Raw genomic sequence first — 20,864 nt, 5'->3', positions numbered from 1 at the left:
TTGTGGTGTTGTGGTGAACCAGCATGATGCCATTTATATGACTGTCACTTAAACTCAGGTTTGCATGCATAGGCCTGTGTTACTTCTATTGTAATTATGCAATTTAACATGCCATTCCTTTAGTGACTATATCACTCCAGAATGTTGCAGAATTTTGTGGTGGTGGTGATTATTATTATTTTAAGATGAAGTACAACTAGGCAATCATCCTCTTTGTAACACTAATCAAAGAGAAAAAGTGGAAGGCGTCCGATACTCCAAAAATGAAGGTATCAGCCAAAGAAAGACAAGGGCCATGAAAGGCATGAAAATGCAAGACTCCCTAAGCCTCAAATGCTCTAATACCATTGGATTCAGAAAAGAACAAGAGTTGAACACAGAAGGTCAGATAGGATAGATGAAAGTGAGGAGCCTGGCACAAGTAAGTGTAAGAAATGCCAGGACTCAGCTAAGGGCCCTGTGGCCGCCAACCTACACTCCAAAGTTCAGAGCCCCTGGGGCCTCTTTTATCAATCACTACTGATCTGCATTTAGGGCAGTCGCCCAGGTTGCAGATTCCATCGCCTCTTACGACAGACAGGGTATGCCGTCAGTGTTATTCTATAATTGAGGTAACTGAACATATGAAACATTGTGAATGTAGGCATTTATGTACATTCAGCTAATTTCTGCCCAGTCTAAACCATATCTTCTTCTAAGCATTATTTAGAAGACAGGCTCTCTAAACACATCCACTACATAACAGCTCAGCTACAGATAAGCGTCCACTTTGAAACACCTGAATCCACCTCACCACTGTTCAGTATGACTTCCATCTCAAACGGTGCCAGCAATAGCACAACTGCTACTTACATGCCCCATCTAGAGGTGAGTCAGAAGCATATTCAGCAAGCTTCTGAATGTGTATTCTAGAGGTTGCAATATTGCTGCATGTTTGGCAGTAAAAAAAAAAAAAAAAAAAAAAAAGTTAGTTGGTATGAATTCCTAATTAATCTCAGGATGGATTGATAAAAAATCTGAAATATTTCTAATGAGAGAGAGAAGGTGTTAGTGTGTGTGAGAGACTCAGCAGTAGCGTCTGAAACTAGGAATATAGGAGTATTTTTTTTATAAAAGCACTTTGTACAAGCCCTGTTTTCTTATCAGCTAATTCTTTACTTTATTTTCGTTAATTATTAGCGCAAATACTCACAAAATGTCGCTCGTCGCGGCTAACTGATTTGCATAGCGCCACAGCAAGTAATGGGGACTTTGCATATGCTGTGAGAAAGGCTACCAGGGGTGTATTTTTTTGCCAAGATCATGGACACTGAAGTATGATTCACCGACTTGCCGCGCACATTCGTCCGTCTAGCAGTCTCTTTACTGTCTATTAGTTTCTTAGTGTATAGGCCTAGTCAAATACTAAATTATTTTAATTGCATAATCACGCCGTACTTCTATTTAATTGTAATAGATGTATATATTGTTCCTTTGGTGAAATTTTTATTGTATAGTCTATTACTGAATCAGAATCTCAAATTATTGCCACTCTTAAGTTGGTAAAACATTTACCTCTCTGTGGAAATTAACTCAGAGAGCATAAATAATTCCCAGTGTGGAGGGTTTTTTTTTTTCAGTTTACATGCATACATCACGCCGTCTTCCCCCCCCCCCCCCACTTTTAATTTCCAATCGCCGCTAATATGAGAGAGAGAGAATAACACTTACTTTGTATTTTATTTTCAGTAAATAGAATGAGTGTTGAGTGGAGTCAACTAGTGGCATTTAGTGAGAAAGAAGTTGGTTCCTTAATCAATGGAAAAGAAGACTCCAACGTTACTTCACAATGTTAACAAGGAAGCAATGCCACTCCTTCAAGATCCGGTAGAAGTGCTTCCATTCTTCGTGAAAGCATCTTATGGAGTGGGCCATGTGTTCAATGATGTGTGTGCAGCATTATGGTTCTCATACACGCTGCTCTTCCTTCAGGTTGTGCTGGGCATGCCTCCAGTGCTGGCTGGTACAATGTTGCTCATAGGTAAGGACTAAATCTGACATCACAAGCTGACATTTCTGCAACGCACATTTGTTCAGAATGTTGTGATGAAAATAACACTACAGTAAGTAGTTTATTAGCTCTAAATCATAAGGTCTATTTCAAGGGAAATGGTCAATAAATTTCTAAGTCCCTTGAAATTGTTTAAGAAAAGACTAGATAAACAGTTGATAGTGAATCTTCCACCAGGGCAACAGTCTTAAGTGCAGATCAAAGATAGATAGATAGATAGATAGATAGATAGATAGATAGATAGATAGATAGATAGATAGATAGATAGATAGATAGATAGATAGATAGATAGATAGATAGATAGATTGATTGATTGATTGATTGATTGATTGATTGATTGATTGATTGATTGATTGATTGATTGATTGATTGATTGATTGATTGATACTTTGTTACCATCATGTTAAGATGATCTTGGCAGCATTAAAATGAAGGTCTTTACTCAAGTTGCTAAAATACATCACTGAAGAAACACCGCTTATCTGACAATGCTCTTCCTATCCATGATATTCCTGGTCACCTGTGGATATGTAGTCCCTCAGAACAACCTTTGTTGTGTTCATTTACCTGTTGCTAATGTGTAAAGGAAAATGAACCTTAAATACATTATATTGTAGGAGTGTGTAAATATATGCTAACATACATTCCTACGATACAGTAAGGTAAGATTCATTTTCCTTTACACATAAGCAAAAATAAACACAACAAAATTGTTCTGATGGACTTCGAGGTGTGACCATTCTTAACCTGCCAATTGTCGACATATAACGGATACACGCCATCAATCGACATGTGAGCGCAGTGTCCCCCCCCCCGCCCCCCCAAATTTCAGTATCGTTTTAATTTTATCTAGTTTTAGTTTAACTGGTTGGGGATAATCTAAGGGAGGTACAAATTTAATTTCATCTTTATGAAATATCATAGAATACAATGATTTCTTCTTACATGCAATGAAATACACCAATTACCTTTAAAAGATTCTATAAGTAAGAAAATTAAAAATACATTAATACATTTGCATATATGAAAAACTGTCACTCTAACACACATTTCTGACCCTATCCCTACACTAGACACACTACAAAACAAGGCTGATATAGGACCGGAACAATTGCGCAGCCTCACTCCTCGGGTTTCTGCTTGGCAGAGATGACAAAGCTTTACAGAGTGTTCACCACAGATTGGCACCTAACATTTTTCACACCTTGAGGTAGATTTACCGTTCTTTCTTTTAGGACAGAATACACATTTCACTCTGTCTCTGGTTTAAACTGTCTGCGCAGTTGTTCCTTTTTCGGTATGCTGATCTGTAAATCAGCATGAAGGTCATGTGCTGATGCTCCTCCAATCACATGGGGCTTCATAAGCTCCATTGCCAAACTTTTCAGGTACTTCCACCGAGTCAATTGCCTAATTTTGACGAAAAGAAGAGATAGAATGATAGGACACATCTTAAGACACCCAGGACTTTTTCAGTTGGTTTTTGAAGGAAGTGTAGGTGGTAAGAACGGTAGGGGTAGACCAAGGTATGAATATGACAAGCAGATTAGAGCAGATGTAGGATGCAATAGTTACGTAGAAATGAAAAGGTTAGCACAGGATAGGGTGGCATACACAGCTGCATCAAACCAGTCTATGAACTGATGACTCAAACAACAACAACAACAACCAAAATATTGTCTTCAATTTAGAGGTAATAATAATAATAATAATAATAATAATAATAATAATAATAATAATAATAATAATAATACCGAGCTCGATAGCTGCAGTCGCTTAAATGCGGCCAGTAGTATTCGGGAGATAGTAGGTTCGAACCCCACTGTCGGCAGCCCTGAAAATGGTTTTCCGTGGTTTCCCATTTTCACACCAGGCAAATGCTGGGGCTGTACCTTAATTAAGGCCACGGCCGCTTCCTTCCCACTCCTAGCCCTTTCCTGTCCCATCGTCGCCATAAGACCTATCTGTGTCGGTGCGACGTAAAGCAACTAGCAAAAAAAAAAAAATAATAATAATAATAATAATAATAATAATAATAATAATCATATGGCCTCAGCTACCGTGTGCAGACATTTCGATTTGACGCCATCTGGCTGTCTGCTCGTCAATTTCGACGTTCCGTTTTACTCTAGGTCCGTTAGATAATTTAGAGGTGAAGAGAAGGAATAGTATGAAAAATAGGAAAGAAATTATCTGTGAAGAGAAGAGGGAAATAATGATGAAGAGGAAGTAGAAAGAGGTGTTTTGAGGTCATAACTAGATGATTCATTCATGTTTTCCAAGTATTTTGACACAGGAATGTTTAAAAGCTGAGTTGCTGGACATGCTTCTGACATCCACTGGTAGGAGATTGCATTGTTGGGCTATGGAAACAGTGAATGATTTTGCGTAGATTGTCTTTCTGTGTTAAGGAAGGGATAAACATATGGTGCTGCAGGATCGGGTATTTTTTTATGGTCTGTGGAGAAGAATTGCATGTGATCACGCAGAGAGGCTGGTTGAGAAGTTTTAAGAATATTATGCAAAAAGCAAAGAGATATTCTCTGTTTTGTTATCAAAAATACATATTGTAACCTCCAAATAAGTAAGGTTACAAATAATAGGTACTAATAATAATAATAATAATAATAATAATAATAATAATAATAATAATAATATTTGCTACCACTGTGCAAGCACATCGTTACATAGAAACACATTTTGACGCAATGAGTAATAATAATAAATTGCACGAAATGAAAATCATAACAAACAGGTTAACAAACATGACGGCTAAGAAAGGATAATGTGGAAGGTGGTTGGGAACCATATCCAGGCGGTGGAAAGTATTGGCATTGCTGAAGAAGCAAGTCAGTGATGATTCAAAATTAATATACAGTTTACTTAAAATTAATTGAAATGAAAGCTCCAATGATCCACCAAGGTATACTTTTTAAGAAACTGAAATAAACCATAATTACAATGATTACCCAGAAGGTTCAAATTCAGTGATACTACTTTATACAACTTTAGGTCGGAAATTTCACACATGGCGTAACTTTTAAATTACATAAAACTGTCAGAAGGAATAAAATTTAGGTAACATGCCCTTAGAAGGCTATTCATAGAAAATACGGAAAACACATTTAAGATAATTACCCTAGTGCAGCGCACTTTTAGTACGCAGCCTCCTCAAAAACACTTCTGAGGTAGGTGCCTGTCCTAAAGGTGTATACATCTAGGATGAGGCAGAACCAAGAGACAGCCCCAAGGGGAAATTAATAGATTATAATTATATCGAAAGGCGTTGAACATAATTTACGAAAATGACAAAATGGGAACAGTCTCTTTACAAATGTGACGCGACCAACGAGCTGACGCGACTTACCGAAAAGGATAAGTCATATTAATTAAATTTGGAAGCTGAATGAAAAAACGGGTAAGCTCCGGTGAGAGAAATTAAATGAAACATTACATTTGAAAATAAATAGCTGAAAGGTGAGAAACAATTAAGTGCTTACCAGGTGGAGGGGCCAAAAAGACCCGTTACCTTGAAGGCAACCTTTCCCTTCACTGGTCAAACAGAAAAGACGCCTAGGAAGAGCAAGGCTCTAGCGAAACGCTTCTCTCCGGAAATTAGGAAACCTTACAACAGCCAATGAGCGTCCGATCTTTTTCCTTCACCTACCAATCACATTTACGTTTATTTTCTCCAATTAGAGCTCAGAAATTAGTGCTGACCAAGAACATTTGAGAAGAATCGAGAATTTACGAAATTGATGCAACTTTACGAAACCAGAAATATCCCACACCGATCTGGCGCGTATACACTACAGGGTGTTTCCTAATAAATCTTACTTTACTTTTCCCATGATAAAGAAAACAATCTTGAAGCCATACGAAAATCAAACAATTCCAAAATTCACATACCGAGGAGAGACATTACATACCAAATTAACACAAACATATACAATTCCTCACCGTCTTCCAAGTCCAAGTAATCAAATCCAAGTAATCACTACATATATTTGTAGGCTAATTTAGAAATGTCAATCTGATTGAGATCTTGGCTAATAATACAGTACTTCTATTACCTACACATATCTTCTTTATTTTTATGTACAGTTATTTATTTATCTATTTCAACACCTACATTTATAATAGAAGACCTGGCCATTCTGCCAGAAAAGCTGTCCACATTAATAACTCCTCTCTCGGCCACTGAGTGCTAGCATTCATCTTGCTTGAAGCACTACGCTGTAGTTGGCTTTTGCAATGTACCGTATTTAGTATCATTATTTAGGGACGGAATGTCGATTGCTATGGTTTACTGTTGTGTTTCACTGTGTGATAACACTAAGAGAAGAGAGAAGCAAGTGTCTTTCCACAAGTTTTCATGTGATGGTCTTCTAAGAAAGAGCACAAGTGGTGGGGAATAGCCATCAGATACAGCGTTTTATGGCAAAGCATATCTCACTCTGTGTTTGAGTTTGTCCGAAATGTGCTCTGTTTGCAATTCCCAGCAAAACAACCCTAAAGCACTATGTTGGCATCTGTTCGAAAGAAAATACTGTATAATCCCGAATACCACCCACAATTTTTTTTCCTAAAATATTGGTTCTAAATCTTGGGTGCGGGTCGTATTCAAGCCATTCATTCTTGTAAACATTTACCACGTTTACATGGAGTATTGAAATAGATTTGAATACGGTTACTGTACTGAATATACCACATGTAAATGGGCATTCAGGTCTTATTGTTTTAGGTGCGTTCTAAGAAAATAAATCGATTTTTTCTCAATACGGTTACAGTGGCATGTCAATGCGAAATGTAAGGTAATGAAATACGGTAAATCAAAGAATATGGATAAATATGCGGTAAATATGAAAGCCGCTGCTGCGGATGCTCGATCGTCATTTGTTTCACAAGTGTTGCTGGCATGATGGGTACACGAATAGCTGATCTCGCGGGATATCGTACTTTGCGATAGTCGAGATTGTTGATTACGGAAGTCTACCTCGCTCACATTCGAGTTCCGTATCTGTCCTGTGAAAGTGCTGTCTCGATAGTAAGCGATGGATTCAAAACGGCGTCTGTGGTCATTTACTGTGCGTGAGAAAGTTAAAGTTGTACGTGGAGCTAAAATATAGGCCTACGGAAATCGTGCCGTTGGCAGAAAGCACGATATTGATGAATTGTGTGCTCGTGATTGGCGGAAGAAGAAGGAAAAATTTCTAAAACGTAACGGTGATCGCAGAGCGTTCCGCGAGCGAAGTGCAGTGTTTCCGGAAATTGAAGAACGATTCCACAAATTTGTGATAGAAAAACATGACTTGGGATATTGTGTTTCTAGTGAAATGTGACAATTAAAAGCACTAGATATCTCAAAAGAACTTAAAACACAGGGTTTTACTGCAAGCCGCGGATGAATCCGAAACTTTTATCAAAGAAAGGGATTGTGCATTCGGAGACGTACGTCTATTTCACAACGTCTCAATGGGGCGTATGAAGAAAAATTAACGGCCTTTCAGCGTCATATTATTCATTTGAGGTAGCAAAATTCTTATTTACTGTCGCAACTTGAGAATGCTGACAAGACACCTGTCTATTTTGAAATGCCATTGGAAAATACAGTGGATACGATGGGTTCTAAAAGTGTAACCATCAGAATACGTGGTAACGAAAAACAACGATGCACGGTAATGCTGTGTGTATTAGCGGATGGAACCAAGCTCCCTCCATATGTGGTTCTGAAAAGGAAAACACTTCCGAGAGGAAACTTGCCGTCCGGTGTTATTGTTAGAACCGTTGCCTACGTTATAATACAAGGCCTGGAAATAGAGCCCGTAAAACGCTATGGAAGTGGTTACACTGAAGTTCAATGCTGGGCCGCTAGGATCGCTATCTTGCCCCCTGTCTACCAGGCTCGCGCCTTTAAACGTGTTCATTAACTGAGTTGGTTGTGAATGTATTATGTATTTGTCTGATGTTAAGCATTCGCAGTTCCAGTCATGGTTTATTCACGAGAAATTAAAGGTAGTGGAATTTCGTTTCACAATTCCCAGTGAATGTTCAATGTTCAAAACATTATACAGAGGAAGTATTATGCATGAGATACGAATTCAAGCTGATCGAAGTAGGCCTCTGTTCCTAAGTTTTAATCCGAGTTACGTCATAAGAATCGGGCGATCCCAAAATTTGTCACTTGACCTTTTTTAAACTATGCTACCGTGACCGGCAATCATTTGAGAGGCATCTTCAAACTCAGAAATCTTAAATTAGGAAACCAACGAGGAAAATAATTTGCCCAACAAATTTCACGAAAATGAATGTAGCAAGAGCTAAAAATATTGTATTTTCCCCTGAAACAATCTCTGGTTTGAAAAGTATGGAGGTGGTTTTGTCCCGAGAGCATAAAATACAGTTTAAAATAAGCCATTTGTTTTATGGAGCATTTTATTAAATTGTTCAATGCGCATAACGTCTGCAACACCTCACATGGGACATACTCAGGAACGAGAACAAACGAGCATCTTTTAACCGGGCGAGTTTGTCGTACGGTTAGGGGCGCACGGCTGTGAGCTTGCATCCGGGAGATAGTGGGTTCGAATCCCGCTGTCGGCAGCCCTAAAGATGGTTTTCCGTGCTTTCCCATTTTGACACCAGGCAAATGCTGGGGCTGTACCTTAATTAAGGCCACGGCCAACTCCTAGGCCTTTCCTATCCCATCGTCGCCATAAACCTAACTGTGTCGGTGCGATGCAAAGCCACTAGCAAAAAAAAAAAACATATTTTAGTACTGAAGATGAACTCCTCAGTTGGTTAATGAATGATTTCCTGTCATATATTAAGAAACTTAAAATGCATTCAGAGACAGTAAAAAATAATCATGAGAGAAATGTATCAGGCATAGATCTTGACTACCCAGGCCACTGTGGCCTGCGTAAAATACCTCATAAGTATACATTTGCATTATGCATTGACGAGGAACCTAACGAGCTATGACATCGAGCTCTTCTTCAGCTACCTAAGACGCCAAGCGGGATACAATGGCATTATGGTTCGTGTGGCAAAAGAAAAAAACAGACTGTAAAGGCTGTTTAGAACATATCTGTTCTCCAGCTACTCAAAGTCCAACATTATGTCTTATTCGTTTTCAAGATCGAGGAGCCCTCAGATACCAAAAATCATCGTCTGTGGCACTTCTGCAGTGAATGACGGAATTTGTCACTTCCGCTACGCAGTACTTGTCCCAAAGAGAGTTACTAAAAGGTGTACGTTTATTTTTTCGAAAGACATGTTCAACAGTGAAATTATGTGTGGAAAGTGTAAAGGCGACAAACCACCTCTTTTTCTACTATGAACATTTCTGAGACCTCTGTTAGACAACATTGCTTTGAGCCACTCAAGTAGAAGAGATAAAGTTTTGAAACTTGATAAGAAGCTCCTCAGAAGGAAAGTTTTGAAACTTCAGTGACATATCCAAACCAATGCAGCACCGCTCTATAAATAAAATACTGTCAATACTCGCAAAAACATTCAGTTTTTTTTATTTAGGATAGGCTATACTTTACTTATTGACATATACGGCCATGCGAATACAAGGGGGCAACACCGCGATCCTAGCGGCTGAATGGTGAACTGGGAAGCAACCCGTTTCCACGAGTGCATTTCAAGGCCTTGTATTATAGCGTAGGCAACGGTTAGAACACATGAGTCCGGCTAAATGGACAGTGCGTTAGTTGAGGACTGGGTGAAGTGCGTTTGGCAACGTCGCCTGGGAACTTTGTTACAAAATCGAAACATGCTTGTGTTGGTCAGTTACCGAGGACATACAACAGACGCCGTGAAAGATATAATGAGGAAAGGAAAAACCGATCTTCCGATAATTCCCGGAGGACTCACTTCTATTCTACAGCCGTTGGATATGTGCGTGAACCGGTCTTTCAAAACTGCAATGAAACATTTGTACACCGAATGGATGTCGGATGGTGATCACGCGTTAACACCAACCGGACATGTTAAGAGGCCTGAAGTAGGACTATTATGCAGCTGGATCAAGACCGCATATGCGTGCATTCCCAACGACCTAGTGTCCAAAATCTTTAAGAAATGTCGAATTTCAAATTCAGTGGACGGTAATGAGGATGACTATTTGTGGAAAGATGCCAGCGATGAAAGTTCCTATGGTGAAATTTCAGATGGCAACGGTGAATTGTGAATGATCTGAGTATTGGATCAATTTTATTTACTATTTTTGTGATGATTTTATTAAATGTAAGCTGTTTGAATTTATATGTGGTATATTTGAAGAAAATTAAATAGGTATGTAAGTTATTTGATTTTTTCCTTTTTCCGTATTTTACGGTACCGTCTCAAATTTAGGGTGCGGTTCTTATTCGGTGGCTGGTGGTATTCGGGATTATACGATATCACCGGGCTTACAGTAGGGCCTATATCGCAGACACTATCAGAACAGTGAAGCTTAGCTGGTGACGAAAGAGCCCGATGTTTTCTTATTATCGACGATATGGCTATTCAACTTGAAGTTCAATATTTACATGCAGGAGGCTCTGTTATCAGTGCAGTGGATATGGATTGATTAGAGAAAAAATGCAGGAAGGAGGACGATGTTGCCACAGAACTTACATGCTATGACTTTCAAGTATTAGCATCTCATTTTGTAATTCCTACGCACTCTTCTTCACTGACAATGCGACAGGGTCTAAGTTAAAAGAACTCATTACCGAGCTTGATAGCTGCAGTCACTTAAGAGTGGCCAGTATTCGGGAGATAGTGGGTTCGATCCACATGGTCGGCAGCGTTGAAGATGTTTTTCCGTGCTTTCCCATTTTCACACCCGGCAAATGCTGGGGTTGTATCTTACTTAAGGTCACGGCTGCTTCCTTCCCACTCCTAGCCCTTTCCTGTCCCATCATCGCCATAAGACCTATCTGTGTCGGTGTGACAGACAACTTGTAACACAAAAAAAGAAGAATTCACACTGGAAGTCATTGCTGAAGTAGAAGATGCTGGTTTTACAGTTACTAGAATAGTGTCAGACAACCATGCTACAAATGTTTAAATGTTCTTCAGACTTTGCCAGAGAAATTAACTTCCTGCTCTACCATGCTATTGTTTTTGTCATATGACTATTATCATATTATTAAGAACGTGATGAGTCTCTTTCTGGATGCAAGACTACATTGATCAATGAAGGATAGTCTGTTAGCCAAAGTAGTTCAAAATGCTGTTCAAAGTGCAGAGAGGTGAAGTGTGGAAGTCTATTTTTAACAGAAAAGCAGCTTACACCAAGCAATTTTGAAAATATGAATGTGAAAATGTAGGTACAAAATATTTCTGAGACCGGGCGAGTTGGCCGTGCGCGTAGAGGCGCGCGGCTGTGAGCTTGCATCCGGGAGATAGTAGGTTCGAATCCGACTATCGGCAGCCCTGAAAATGGTTTTCCGTGGTTTCCCATTTTCACACCAGGCAAATGCTGGGGCTGTACCTTAATTAAGGCCACGGCCGCTTCCTTCCAACTCCTAGGCCTTTCCTATCCCATCGTCGCCATAAGACCTATCTGTGTCGGTGCGATGTAAAAAGCCCCTAGCAAAAATATATATATATTTCTGAGGAGATTATTGCATCCTTTTGCACTCTTAAAGATCACAATATCGATCTTGGAATAGATGGATTCGAAGATTGTAAATTCACCACTGCTTTATTGAGAGTCACGAAGAAGTGGTTTTGCATTCACAACATGAAGAACATGACGTATTATATCCATTCTCCCGACGAGTCATTCAGGCACTTCTTTGAGTCCAAAGATTCTACTCTTGTTCTTTTTCTAAGCAAGTTTCTGAGATGATACCTTACGAATTATTTCAAGCAACCCTCAAAAGCTTCAAAAATAAGGAAATATGCCCTAAGAAATAAGTCGTCTTCATGGAAAGTTCACAAGGTCAGCTACAGAAAGAAAAGGGACTGTTCAGAATGTAACTTGATGGGTTTTTTCCTTTTTTTTTTTTGTTGCAAGTTGCTTTACGTCACACCGACACACATGGGTCTTATGGCGATGATGGGACAGGAAAGGGCTAGGAGTGGGAAGGAAGTGTCCATGGCCTTAATTAAGTACAGCCCCAGCATTTGCTTGGTATGAAAATGGGAAACCACGGAAAACCATCTTCAGGGCTGCTGACAGTGGGGTTCGAACCTACTATCTCCCAAATACTGGATACTGGCCACACTTAAGCAACTGCACCTATCGAGCTCGGTACTTGGTGTTGTTGATTAGTGGTGTGTGTGAATTATGACAACTAATATTCATAAAGAAAGTAGTTTTATTCATTGTATACAAAAATAAAATAAAAGACAGGGAGTATATTTGTACAGCTAGTGATATATTTTTCTTCACTTGTGCTGTTTATCATAGATTGCATTAGACAAGTTTTATCTTTAATAAAGCACAGTTTATTTTGTACATGTAATACATTCGTGTCTTCTTTGATCATTATTTAAATATACAATTTTTTAGAATTTGCTTTGTTTGTTTGTTTGTTTGTTTGTTTGTTTGTTTGTTTGTTTGTTTCTTTGTTTATATCTGGACATATGACTCTTCATCATAACTGCCTTAGACCTCTTCAAAAATTCTGAACTAAATTACTTGGCTTTTTGAATAGATTTTAAGTTCTTTTATTCCCAAGAATTCTTTTTTGGGATATATTGATCTGACTGTGCTTTTGTCCTTTGTAAACATGCTAAAAGTGTCTCACAGTTGGCACTGCTATGTGGAATGATAAAATATACATTACATTAGATTCTGTCATATTTAAGATCACCATGAGCTGAGTGCATATGCCCTGTCAGTGCCACTGAAAATCAATATTCTCTCCAGCTACTTAAAGAAGGAGGAAAAACATGGTACTGTATTTTCAAACAGTAAACAAGTCTGCTCTCAAAATCGGGAGATAAGTCTCTGCGATCAGAAAAGTGGGAGGAAGGACCAAAAACTGGGAATCTCCTGCTTAAATTGGGGGAGTTGGCATGTCCAGATAAGCATTTTATAAAAAAGCAAAAAAGTTTGCAGTTTTATATCATTATTGATATCACTACCATAACCATGGGATCTCCAGCTTTACAAAGAATTCAAATCATAGGGATGTGACTTTTCATATCAACAATTCTGTATGCTAGACAAGGATCCAAACCACAGCAGTGTTGGTAAGAAGCCAGTGACAGTGTCTATTAGGTCCTATATGAAATAAATACACCATAGGTGATAATATTTGCTTCAGTAATCAACACATATTAAGAATCCAAACAATTTACAATAAATTATTTTTGTTACAGGGCAAGTTGTTGATGCATTAGCAACCCCTGTTGTTGGAGTCCTTGCAGATAGAATTGGAAGAAGAAAATCATGGCATTTAGCAGGTAAGTATTTTACTAATTCCTGATATTTTATAACAGACTTCCCTACACATCGAAGGGGATAGCCAAAACTAAACAAGAAAAGAGTGTTAATCAGATAAAGTTAACTGCATGGAAGTGAACAAAATATCATCTGTAGGGCCTACGTGTACTAAAGAACATTTGCAGTAATGGGGAGAGTACAAGAAAAATATGATTGGGCCCAATTACAGTTACACAAGAACCTCGTTTATCTGGATTAAGTGTGACCGGAACTGATCCGGATTATTGAAAATCCGGATAATCTGAAAAACTAATAACAAAAACAAATACAGTACATATTAACATAAGTTGTACAGAAATACATTTTTTTGAATTTTACAAAAGATATAAGAACACTTTTCTTACATTTACAACTCTGTTTTATGCACTAAAATAATTTGCGAGTTTTTTCTGTTTTACATATGTATAGCGTTTGCGCACAGAACAATCATGAAGACGGTTTACAAATAACAGTTCTGCCGGTGTGGTTTCGGTCAAGGATTCTAAATAGGCCATCAATTTGTCTAGCTGCATTGTTGCCTCTCCATGAGTCACTGTTTCTTCTGATGGAGCGCTGGTTTCATTTTCGAATTCACCATCAGTGAATTAGTAGTGCACTGAATTTAGAAGAGCGTGGGTTCGAATCCCACCTTGGCCATCCTGAGAATGGTTTTCCACGGTTTCCCATTCTCAATTCCAGGCAAACGCCGGGACGGTACCTTTGATAGACCATGGCCGAATTACTTCCAATTCTTGTCCTTAACTTACTATCCTTGGCAGAAAATACATTCAAGAAGAGTTGACACCATAAAAGAAATACTATACAAGTAAAAAGAAATTTTTATTATTTTCGATCCGGATAAACCGGAGATCCGAATTAATGAGGGCTGAATAAACGAGGTTCTTGTGTACTTGAGAAATATTTTTCACAATGATGATTACAAATTACTTTTATAAGTAATCAGTAAAATTAAATTTCTTTACAGAATGTTAGTCTTAGGGAAAACGCTGATTCTTTTTTGCTTGGGGCTGGAAAAATATGAATAATATGAAAGTTCGCAAGGAAAATTAATATATTACTTCATTTTGTGTGTGTGGGTTTTTTTAAGCAAACAGGCATTAAGTGGCTATCATCACTGAGTGAGATTAAACATGATACCTTGGAATTTTTTAAATGATCTTTTTCAATCATTTTCATTTTATTTAATGACTTTTAGCATTTGAAATGATTTTCCATTGAGTAATGTTTTTTATTTTATGTCCCACTAACTACTTTCATGGTTTTCGGAGACAATGAGGTGCCAGAACTTTGCCCCGCAGGAGTTCTTTAATGTGCCAATAAATTACCAACACGAGGCTGACATATTTGAGCACCCTGAAATACCACCATACTAAGCCAGGATCGAACCTACCAAGTTGGACTCAGAAGGCCAGTGCTCGACCGCCCAAGCTACTCAGCCCGGTGGTGATTTTCCATTTACTTTGCAAATAAATTAATTGGTTCTAATCCTCGATATCTTAAGGGTGGGGTGGGGGGTGGGGGCATGTGCATCTTTGTATTTACTGAAAAGATGCCCTACAAGAGCACTTGAAGGAATGCCTATGTTTAATTTTAACCTTTTCATTGCTGCAATCGAGTATACTCGAGCCGGACTTTGTGCCGCCAGTGCTGCGGTGGAATATACTCGATCTGCCTTATAACTGAAATACATGTGCCTTCGGCGTGAACTCGTCGTCCGATAACGTGGGCAGGCCAGGTCTAGGTCAGTGTTATTTCTTCCTCTCTCAACAGCTTTAACCAATGTGCAAGTGTCTTCTACCTGCACAATGGTTCTGCCATGAGATTTGCATAAATATTAAAGATCTGAACTCTCAGAACCCCTAAAATGTATGCAACTCATCAAGATAAGTGTAGAGTGGCTAGCTGATACTTGCGCCTTGTTGAAGTATGTTTGTATTCTAACCTATTAGTGCTCAAAAACCTTTCCCTAGTCATATTCTCAGCACTTTTTTACTAGATCCTTCCCATATATCATATATAAGTGAATTAACATTTTTAATAAATTACTTTTAGTATTGGGGTCTATATTACGAAGGGGCCGATGACCTTCGATGTTAGGCCCCTTTAAACAACAAGCAAGCATCATATATTACGAAGGTAATCCCAAAAATAAGGTCTCCAATTTTTTAATAAATACGTAGACCTGTTTATTTCTACAATAGTTTACATCATTTTACAGTTTGAACATTTAGCTATTTTTCTACATAATCACCATTTCGGTCGATGCGTTTCTGTAGACGCTGTGACAGCTTTAGTATGCCCAGCTCACCGCCATCATGTTCAGGAAGTTGTGAGCGGCGCTTCGGGAAACCTCAGGAACCAAAGTGCCGAGATCATCCAGGGTGATCTGCCGATCTTCACGCATGATTTGCTCAACCTTCCGACTGCCACAACGGAAATTGAAGGTCTCCCACTCCTTTGTTCATTTGTCGTGAATTTCAGTCCAACCAGCTGCAAACTCTCTACACCACTTACGAACATTTTTGACATCCATGCACTACTCACCATACACTTCCATCAATTGGCTATGGATTTCAATCGGTTCAATACCTTTTGCGTTCAAAAACCGAATAACTGCGTGCACTTTGCACTTGGTGGTAACATCCAACGGGAGCTCCAATCTCAGTGGCTGCCAAGCCAAGACTGAGTGCCTCAGCATGGCGTGTGCATGTTTATATGCGAGCGCGGCAAATACTCTTCACAATATTGTGACCAACACCCACACGAACAGAGTTCTGTATTTATAAAAACATAGGAGACCTTATTTTTGGGATTACCCTTGTATTATTATTGGACCACTGCAGTCAATTTCTGTCTGGTCTTCTATGATGTTTTATGTTTTCTTTTCCTTTCTATTCTTCCAGTATTTCTTCATTCCTGGCAGAAATTTCTTAACATGGTTTTACTGGAAATGAAAACCTGCAACCTGATTTCCAGTCTTTGACTGTGGCAGGAATGTAATGAATGAACCATATATAGGCTATTGTGATTTATGAATGACTGATAAATGCTATGAAATGAGAATGGAGAGTGTTGCTGGAATGAAAGATGACAGGGAAAACCGAAGTACCCGGAGGAAAACCTGTCCCACCTCCGCTTTGTCCATCACAAATCTCACATTGAGTGACCGGGATTTGAACCATGGTATCCAGTGGTGAGAGGCCGATGCACTGCCGTTTGAGCCATGGAAGCTCTAAGGTTTTACTGTACTTCTAAATTTTCTGAAATACTTTAACAACAATCTAAATACATTTTGCACACATGATTTGTGCTTACCATGCACATTTTATGCAGGTGGCTTTGAGGCTCTTGTTGCAGACATTGCTGAACTGGTCTCCTTTGCACACACCAATTTGGTATATTTTTACTTTTTAGATGGACGTATGAGGCGAGAAAATATACGATCACATTTTTCCTAGCCCTGAAAATGTTATTTGTCATCCCTTGCAAAATAAACATGATTTCCAACTCAGGTGAGATGCATCGCCCCATTTACATGATTATGGAAAAAGGCCTTAAATTCCTGAACTTCACAGGACAATTCGCACTTTCAGAGACCAAGCTGTTAGCCTTACACATGTTCAGTTTTGCTTGCCTGTTAACAGCAAGATTGCTGAATAACACAGTGAGTCTATTTGTATTGTATTTAACATTTCATTCAGAAGTTAGAAATGGATTTTGTGTTGAATGGTACAGTGAAGTGTACCCAATATTTGTCGTGTGATAGCCTAGATATGGATACTGGTATGGAAGAAGTCGTGAAATTCCTTGATAATGAAGACAAAATTAAAATCTTTCAGAAAGTAGACTGGCATGTGCATCTTTAAGCGCCCAGAGGTCACGATTGTTGAACTTGCACCTTTGAGTTTCGACTAAATCATTCGAACAAGAACCACTTTTGACAATTAGTTTCAGACTTCAGAGGCTTCTGAGAAGAAGCAGAAAAGAAATCTTCAAAAGTGATTTTTTCCGGAAGAAAGAAAGAAGCAGATAAGCCAACAAATGCAGCTATATTGGGAGAAGATCAAAACCAGGGAATGAAAAGATGAACCAGGATACCGTTGTTACTGCGTGGTCCATAGTGGCCAAAATCAAACAGAAGAAGAAGTTAAAGTAATACCGTATGTGTTTTATGATCGGTGGATATATTTCTAGAAAATAGATCTCAGAGAATTAGAGTAGGCAAAGCTTTATCTGACCCTATAATAATAATAATTAAGAGGGGAATTCCTCAAGGCAGTATTATTGGACCTTTATGTTTTCTTCATCATCATCATCATCATCATCATCATCATCATCATCATTTCCCTTTATCCAGCTGTAGGCTGGTAGGGGCAAATATGGTTCCTCTCCACTTTCTTCAGTAGGAGACGCTCTAACATTTTCTGAGGCACCGTATCTGCTTTATCCATACAGGCTATTGTTACAATGGGCTCGCCACACCCAAAGGCATTTTATACCTACTGCCAGGTTCATGAGGCTGTCTCTAACATGGAGTCAGACGCCTTTCGTAGCCGCTCCTCTGGAGTACAGACGCTACAGGTTTGCCCCTTCTGCCATCTCCACCGTACCGAAGTCCACCTTCTCCGCTGTAGATGCCATTGAGGTCTTCACTCGTAACCCTGAGCTGGGACCCATACCAGATGTTACACACCAGGTCAGTGTGCTCTGGGTAGGGCTGCCTCCGAAAATAGTCCCTACCTGCTACCTGGTATGTTTTCCTATATGTATATGTATGTGTATATATATGACTAGCAAGATACCCGTGCTTCGCTACGGTATTATATTGAAATTTATAATTGAATTCTTATTGTTTTAGATATATAATCTGCCGAAATTCGCGATCTGACTCGTTTTTTGCGAGAATCCACTAAAATTCCCGATCTGACTCGTTTTCTATTAGATTACGGCACGTTTCCTCCCATTTTTTAATCTTCCTTTCCAGCAATCGATTTCATACTTCCCGGGCTAGGCTCAGGTATTCCTCCTGGTCAGTTGGGTCCGTAAATCTTTGCCATCTCTTCCTATAATCATTTTTAATATGGATAAAATCCTTCAGAAGATATGGCGTGGTGTCATATTGGGTGCCTTGGCTGCACTGAACCCGCGACTGGACTTCATTCTTAGTCATTACCCATCCAGGAGCCGTTTCTAGCGTGGTCCGCACATTTGACGACGGTTCGGTACATTCTTCTTCTTCTTCTTGTTCTTCTTCTTATTATTATTATGTGTTGCTGGAATGAATGATGACAGGGAAAACGGGAGTATCCGGAGAAAACCTGTCCCGCCTCCGTTTTGTCCAGCACGAATGTCACATGGAGTGACCGGGATTTGAACCATGGAACCCAGCTGTGAGAGGCCGGCGCGCTGCCGCCTGAGCAACGGAGGATCCTTGTAAGTACATTAAGGACAGTAAAATCAATTGGTCTCACCTCCTTTTACACCCCACCGCCGTTAAGTTTATTTACAGCCAATCCCCCCCCCCCCCCAACAAAAAAAACTTAAAAGAAGGCGTGTTTCTTTAAGTTTAAAGGAGATTCCAAACACCAATGTTCACGTCTATTACCTCCAGTTTTGAGATATATGTATCCCCATAAAAATAATTCACTTTTTTCACTTCATTTCACACTGCTCCCCCCTCCCCCTAAGTGAATTTTCCCGCAAAAAATACTTGTTTGTTTAATAGTAAAGGATCTTCTAAATACCAATTATCGCGACTTTAACTTCTTCAGTTTTTGATTTATGTGTCCACATGAAAGGAATTCAACTCCTTTACACTCCCGCCCCCAAAAATTGTTTCCCACCAAAACACGTTTTTCTTTGTTTTTAAAGTAGATCCAAATACGAATTTTCACGTCTGTAACAACTTTAGTTTTTATTAGATGTATGTATTCTCATACAATTAAGTCAATTTTTCAATTCTTTCAGCCCCCCCCCCCCCCCACTTCATTGGATTTTCCGAGAACACGTGTTTCTTTACTTTTAAAGCAGATTGCAAATATCAAATTTCACGTCTGTAACATCTTCATTTTTGAGATATCAGTAGCCTAATTAAAAGGATTCAACACCATTTTCAGTCACTTTTACCCCCCCCCCCCCTCCACCCAAGTGGTATTTCCGAAAACTAAAAATACACGTTTCTTTATGTTTAATAGAGATAAAAAATATCATTTTTCACTTCTGTAACATGTTAAGTTTTTTTAGATTTACCGTAAAAGTTCTCATTTAAAAATTTCACCCCTTTTGAGTTCCCCTTAAGTGGAGTTTCCAAAAACAAATCACCTATGTTTCTTTACATTTACAGGAGATTCCAAACACCCACTTTTTACGTCTGTAACATTTTAAGTTTCCAAGATATTCTGTAGATATAGTCTTTCAAAAAATTCACCCCAATTTGTCACTCCTGCTTAACCGCCATTAATTGGATTTTCCAAAAACTAAAAAAATACGTGTTTCTTTATTTTTAAAGGAGATCCCTTATACAAATTTTCAGTTCTGTAATATCTTCCGTTTCTGAGATATATGTATCCCCACTAAAAGCATTCAACCCATTTTTCACCCTTTTACACCCCTCCTATTGGGATTTACAGGAAACAAAAAAATACGCGTTTCTTTATTTTTAGAGGAGATTCTAACTACCAATTGTTAGATCTGTAAATTTTAAAGTTTTAAGATGTAGACACACTCATTTCAAAAAATCAACCCCCTTTTCACCCCCCAATATTTGGATTTTCCAAAAACGAAAAAATATGTGTTGCTTTACTTTTAAAGTAGATCCCAAATACCAATTTTCAGGTCTGTAATATCTTCAGGTTCTGAAATATAAGTAGCCTCATTAAAGGCATTCAACCCATTATTCACCCTTTTACAGCCTTCCTATTGGGATTTTCCGAAAACAAAAAAAATACGTGTTTCTTTATTTTTAAAGGAGATTATAAATACCAATTTTCACATCTGTAAACTTTTAAAATGTTCATATGTAGATACACTCATTTTAAAAATTCACACCCCTTTTCACCCCCCCCCCCCCAATTACTTGGATTTTCCAAAAACGAAAAATACCTGTTTCTTTATTATTTTTAAGTAGATCTCAAATACCAATTTTCAGGTCTGTAATATCTTCAGGTTCTGAAATATAATAAGCCTCATTAAAGGTATTTAACATATTTTCACCCTTTTCCACCCTTCCTATTGGGATTTTCCGAAAAGAAAAATATACGTGTTTCTTTATTTTTAAAGGAGATTCTAAGTACTAATTTTTACATTTATAAACTTTAAAAGTTTCGTGATATGTATAGATACTCTAATTTTAGAAATCAC

At 38.5% G+C, this 20,864-nt stretch overlaps 1 protein-coding gene across 3 annotated transcripts in view; it reads left to right on the top strand.

Annotated features, from left to right (window-relative positions):
- Positions 1–20,864, top strand: part of LOC136874681 (major facilitator superfamily domain-containing protein 12) — a 257,334-nt gene that overhangs the window by 182,755 nt on the left and 53,715 nt on the right. For all 3 annotated transcript variants that reach the window (XM_067148320.2, XM_067148322.2, XM_067148321.2), the window contains exons 2-3: positions 1,729–2,020; positions 13,382–13,465. In XM_067148320.2, the coding sequence (XP_067004421.2) occupies positions 1,798–2,020; positions 13,382–13,465 (307 nt within the window). In that variant the 5' untranslated portion in view covers positions 1,729–1,797. The remainder of the gene's footprint in view (positions 1–1,728; positions 2,021–13,381; positions 13,466–20,864) is intronic.

Source organism: Anabrus simplex, chromosome 5, assembly GCF_040414725.1.
Source record: "Anabrus simplex isolate iqAnaSimp1 chromosome 5, ASM4041472v1, whole genome shotgun sequence".
Lineage (NCBI taxonomy): Eukaryota > Metazoa > Arthropoda > Insecta > Orthoptera > Tettigoniidae > Anabrus > Anabrus simplex.
This window is presented reverse-complemented; position numbering and strand designations above follow the sequence as displayed.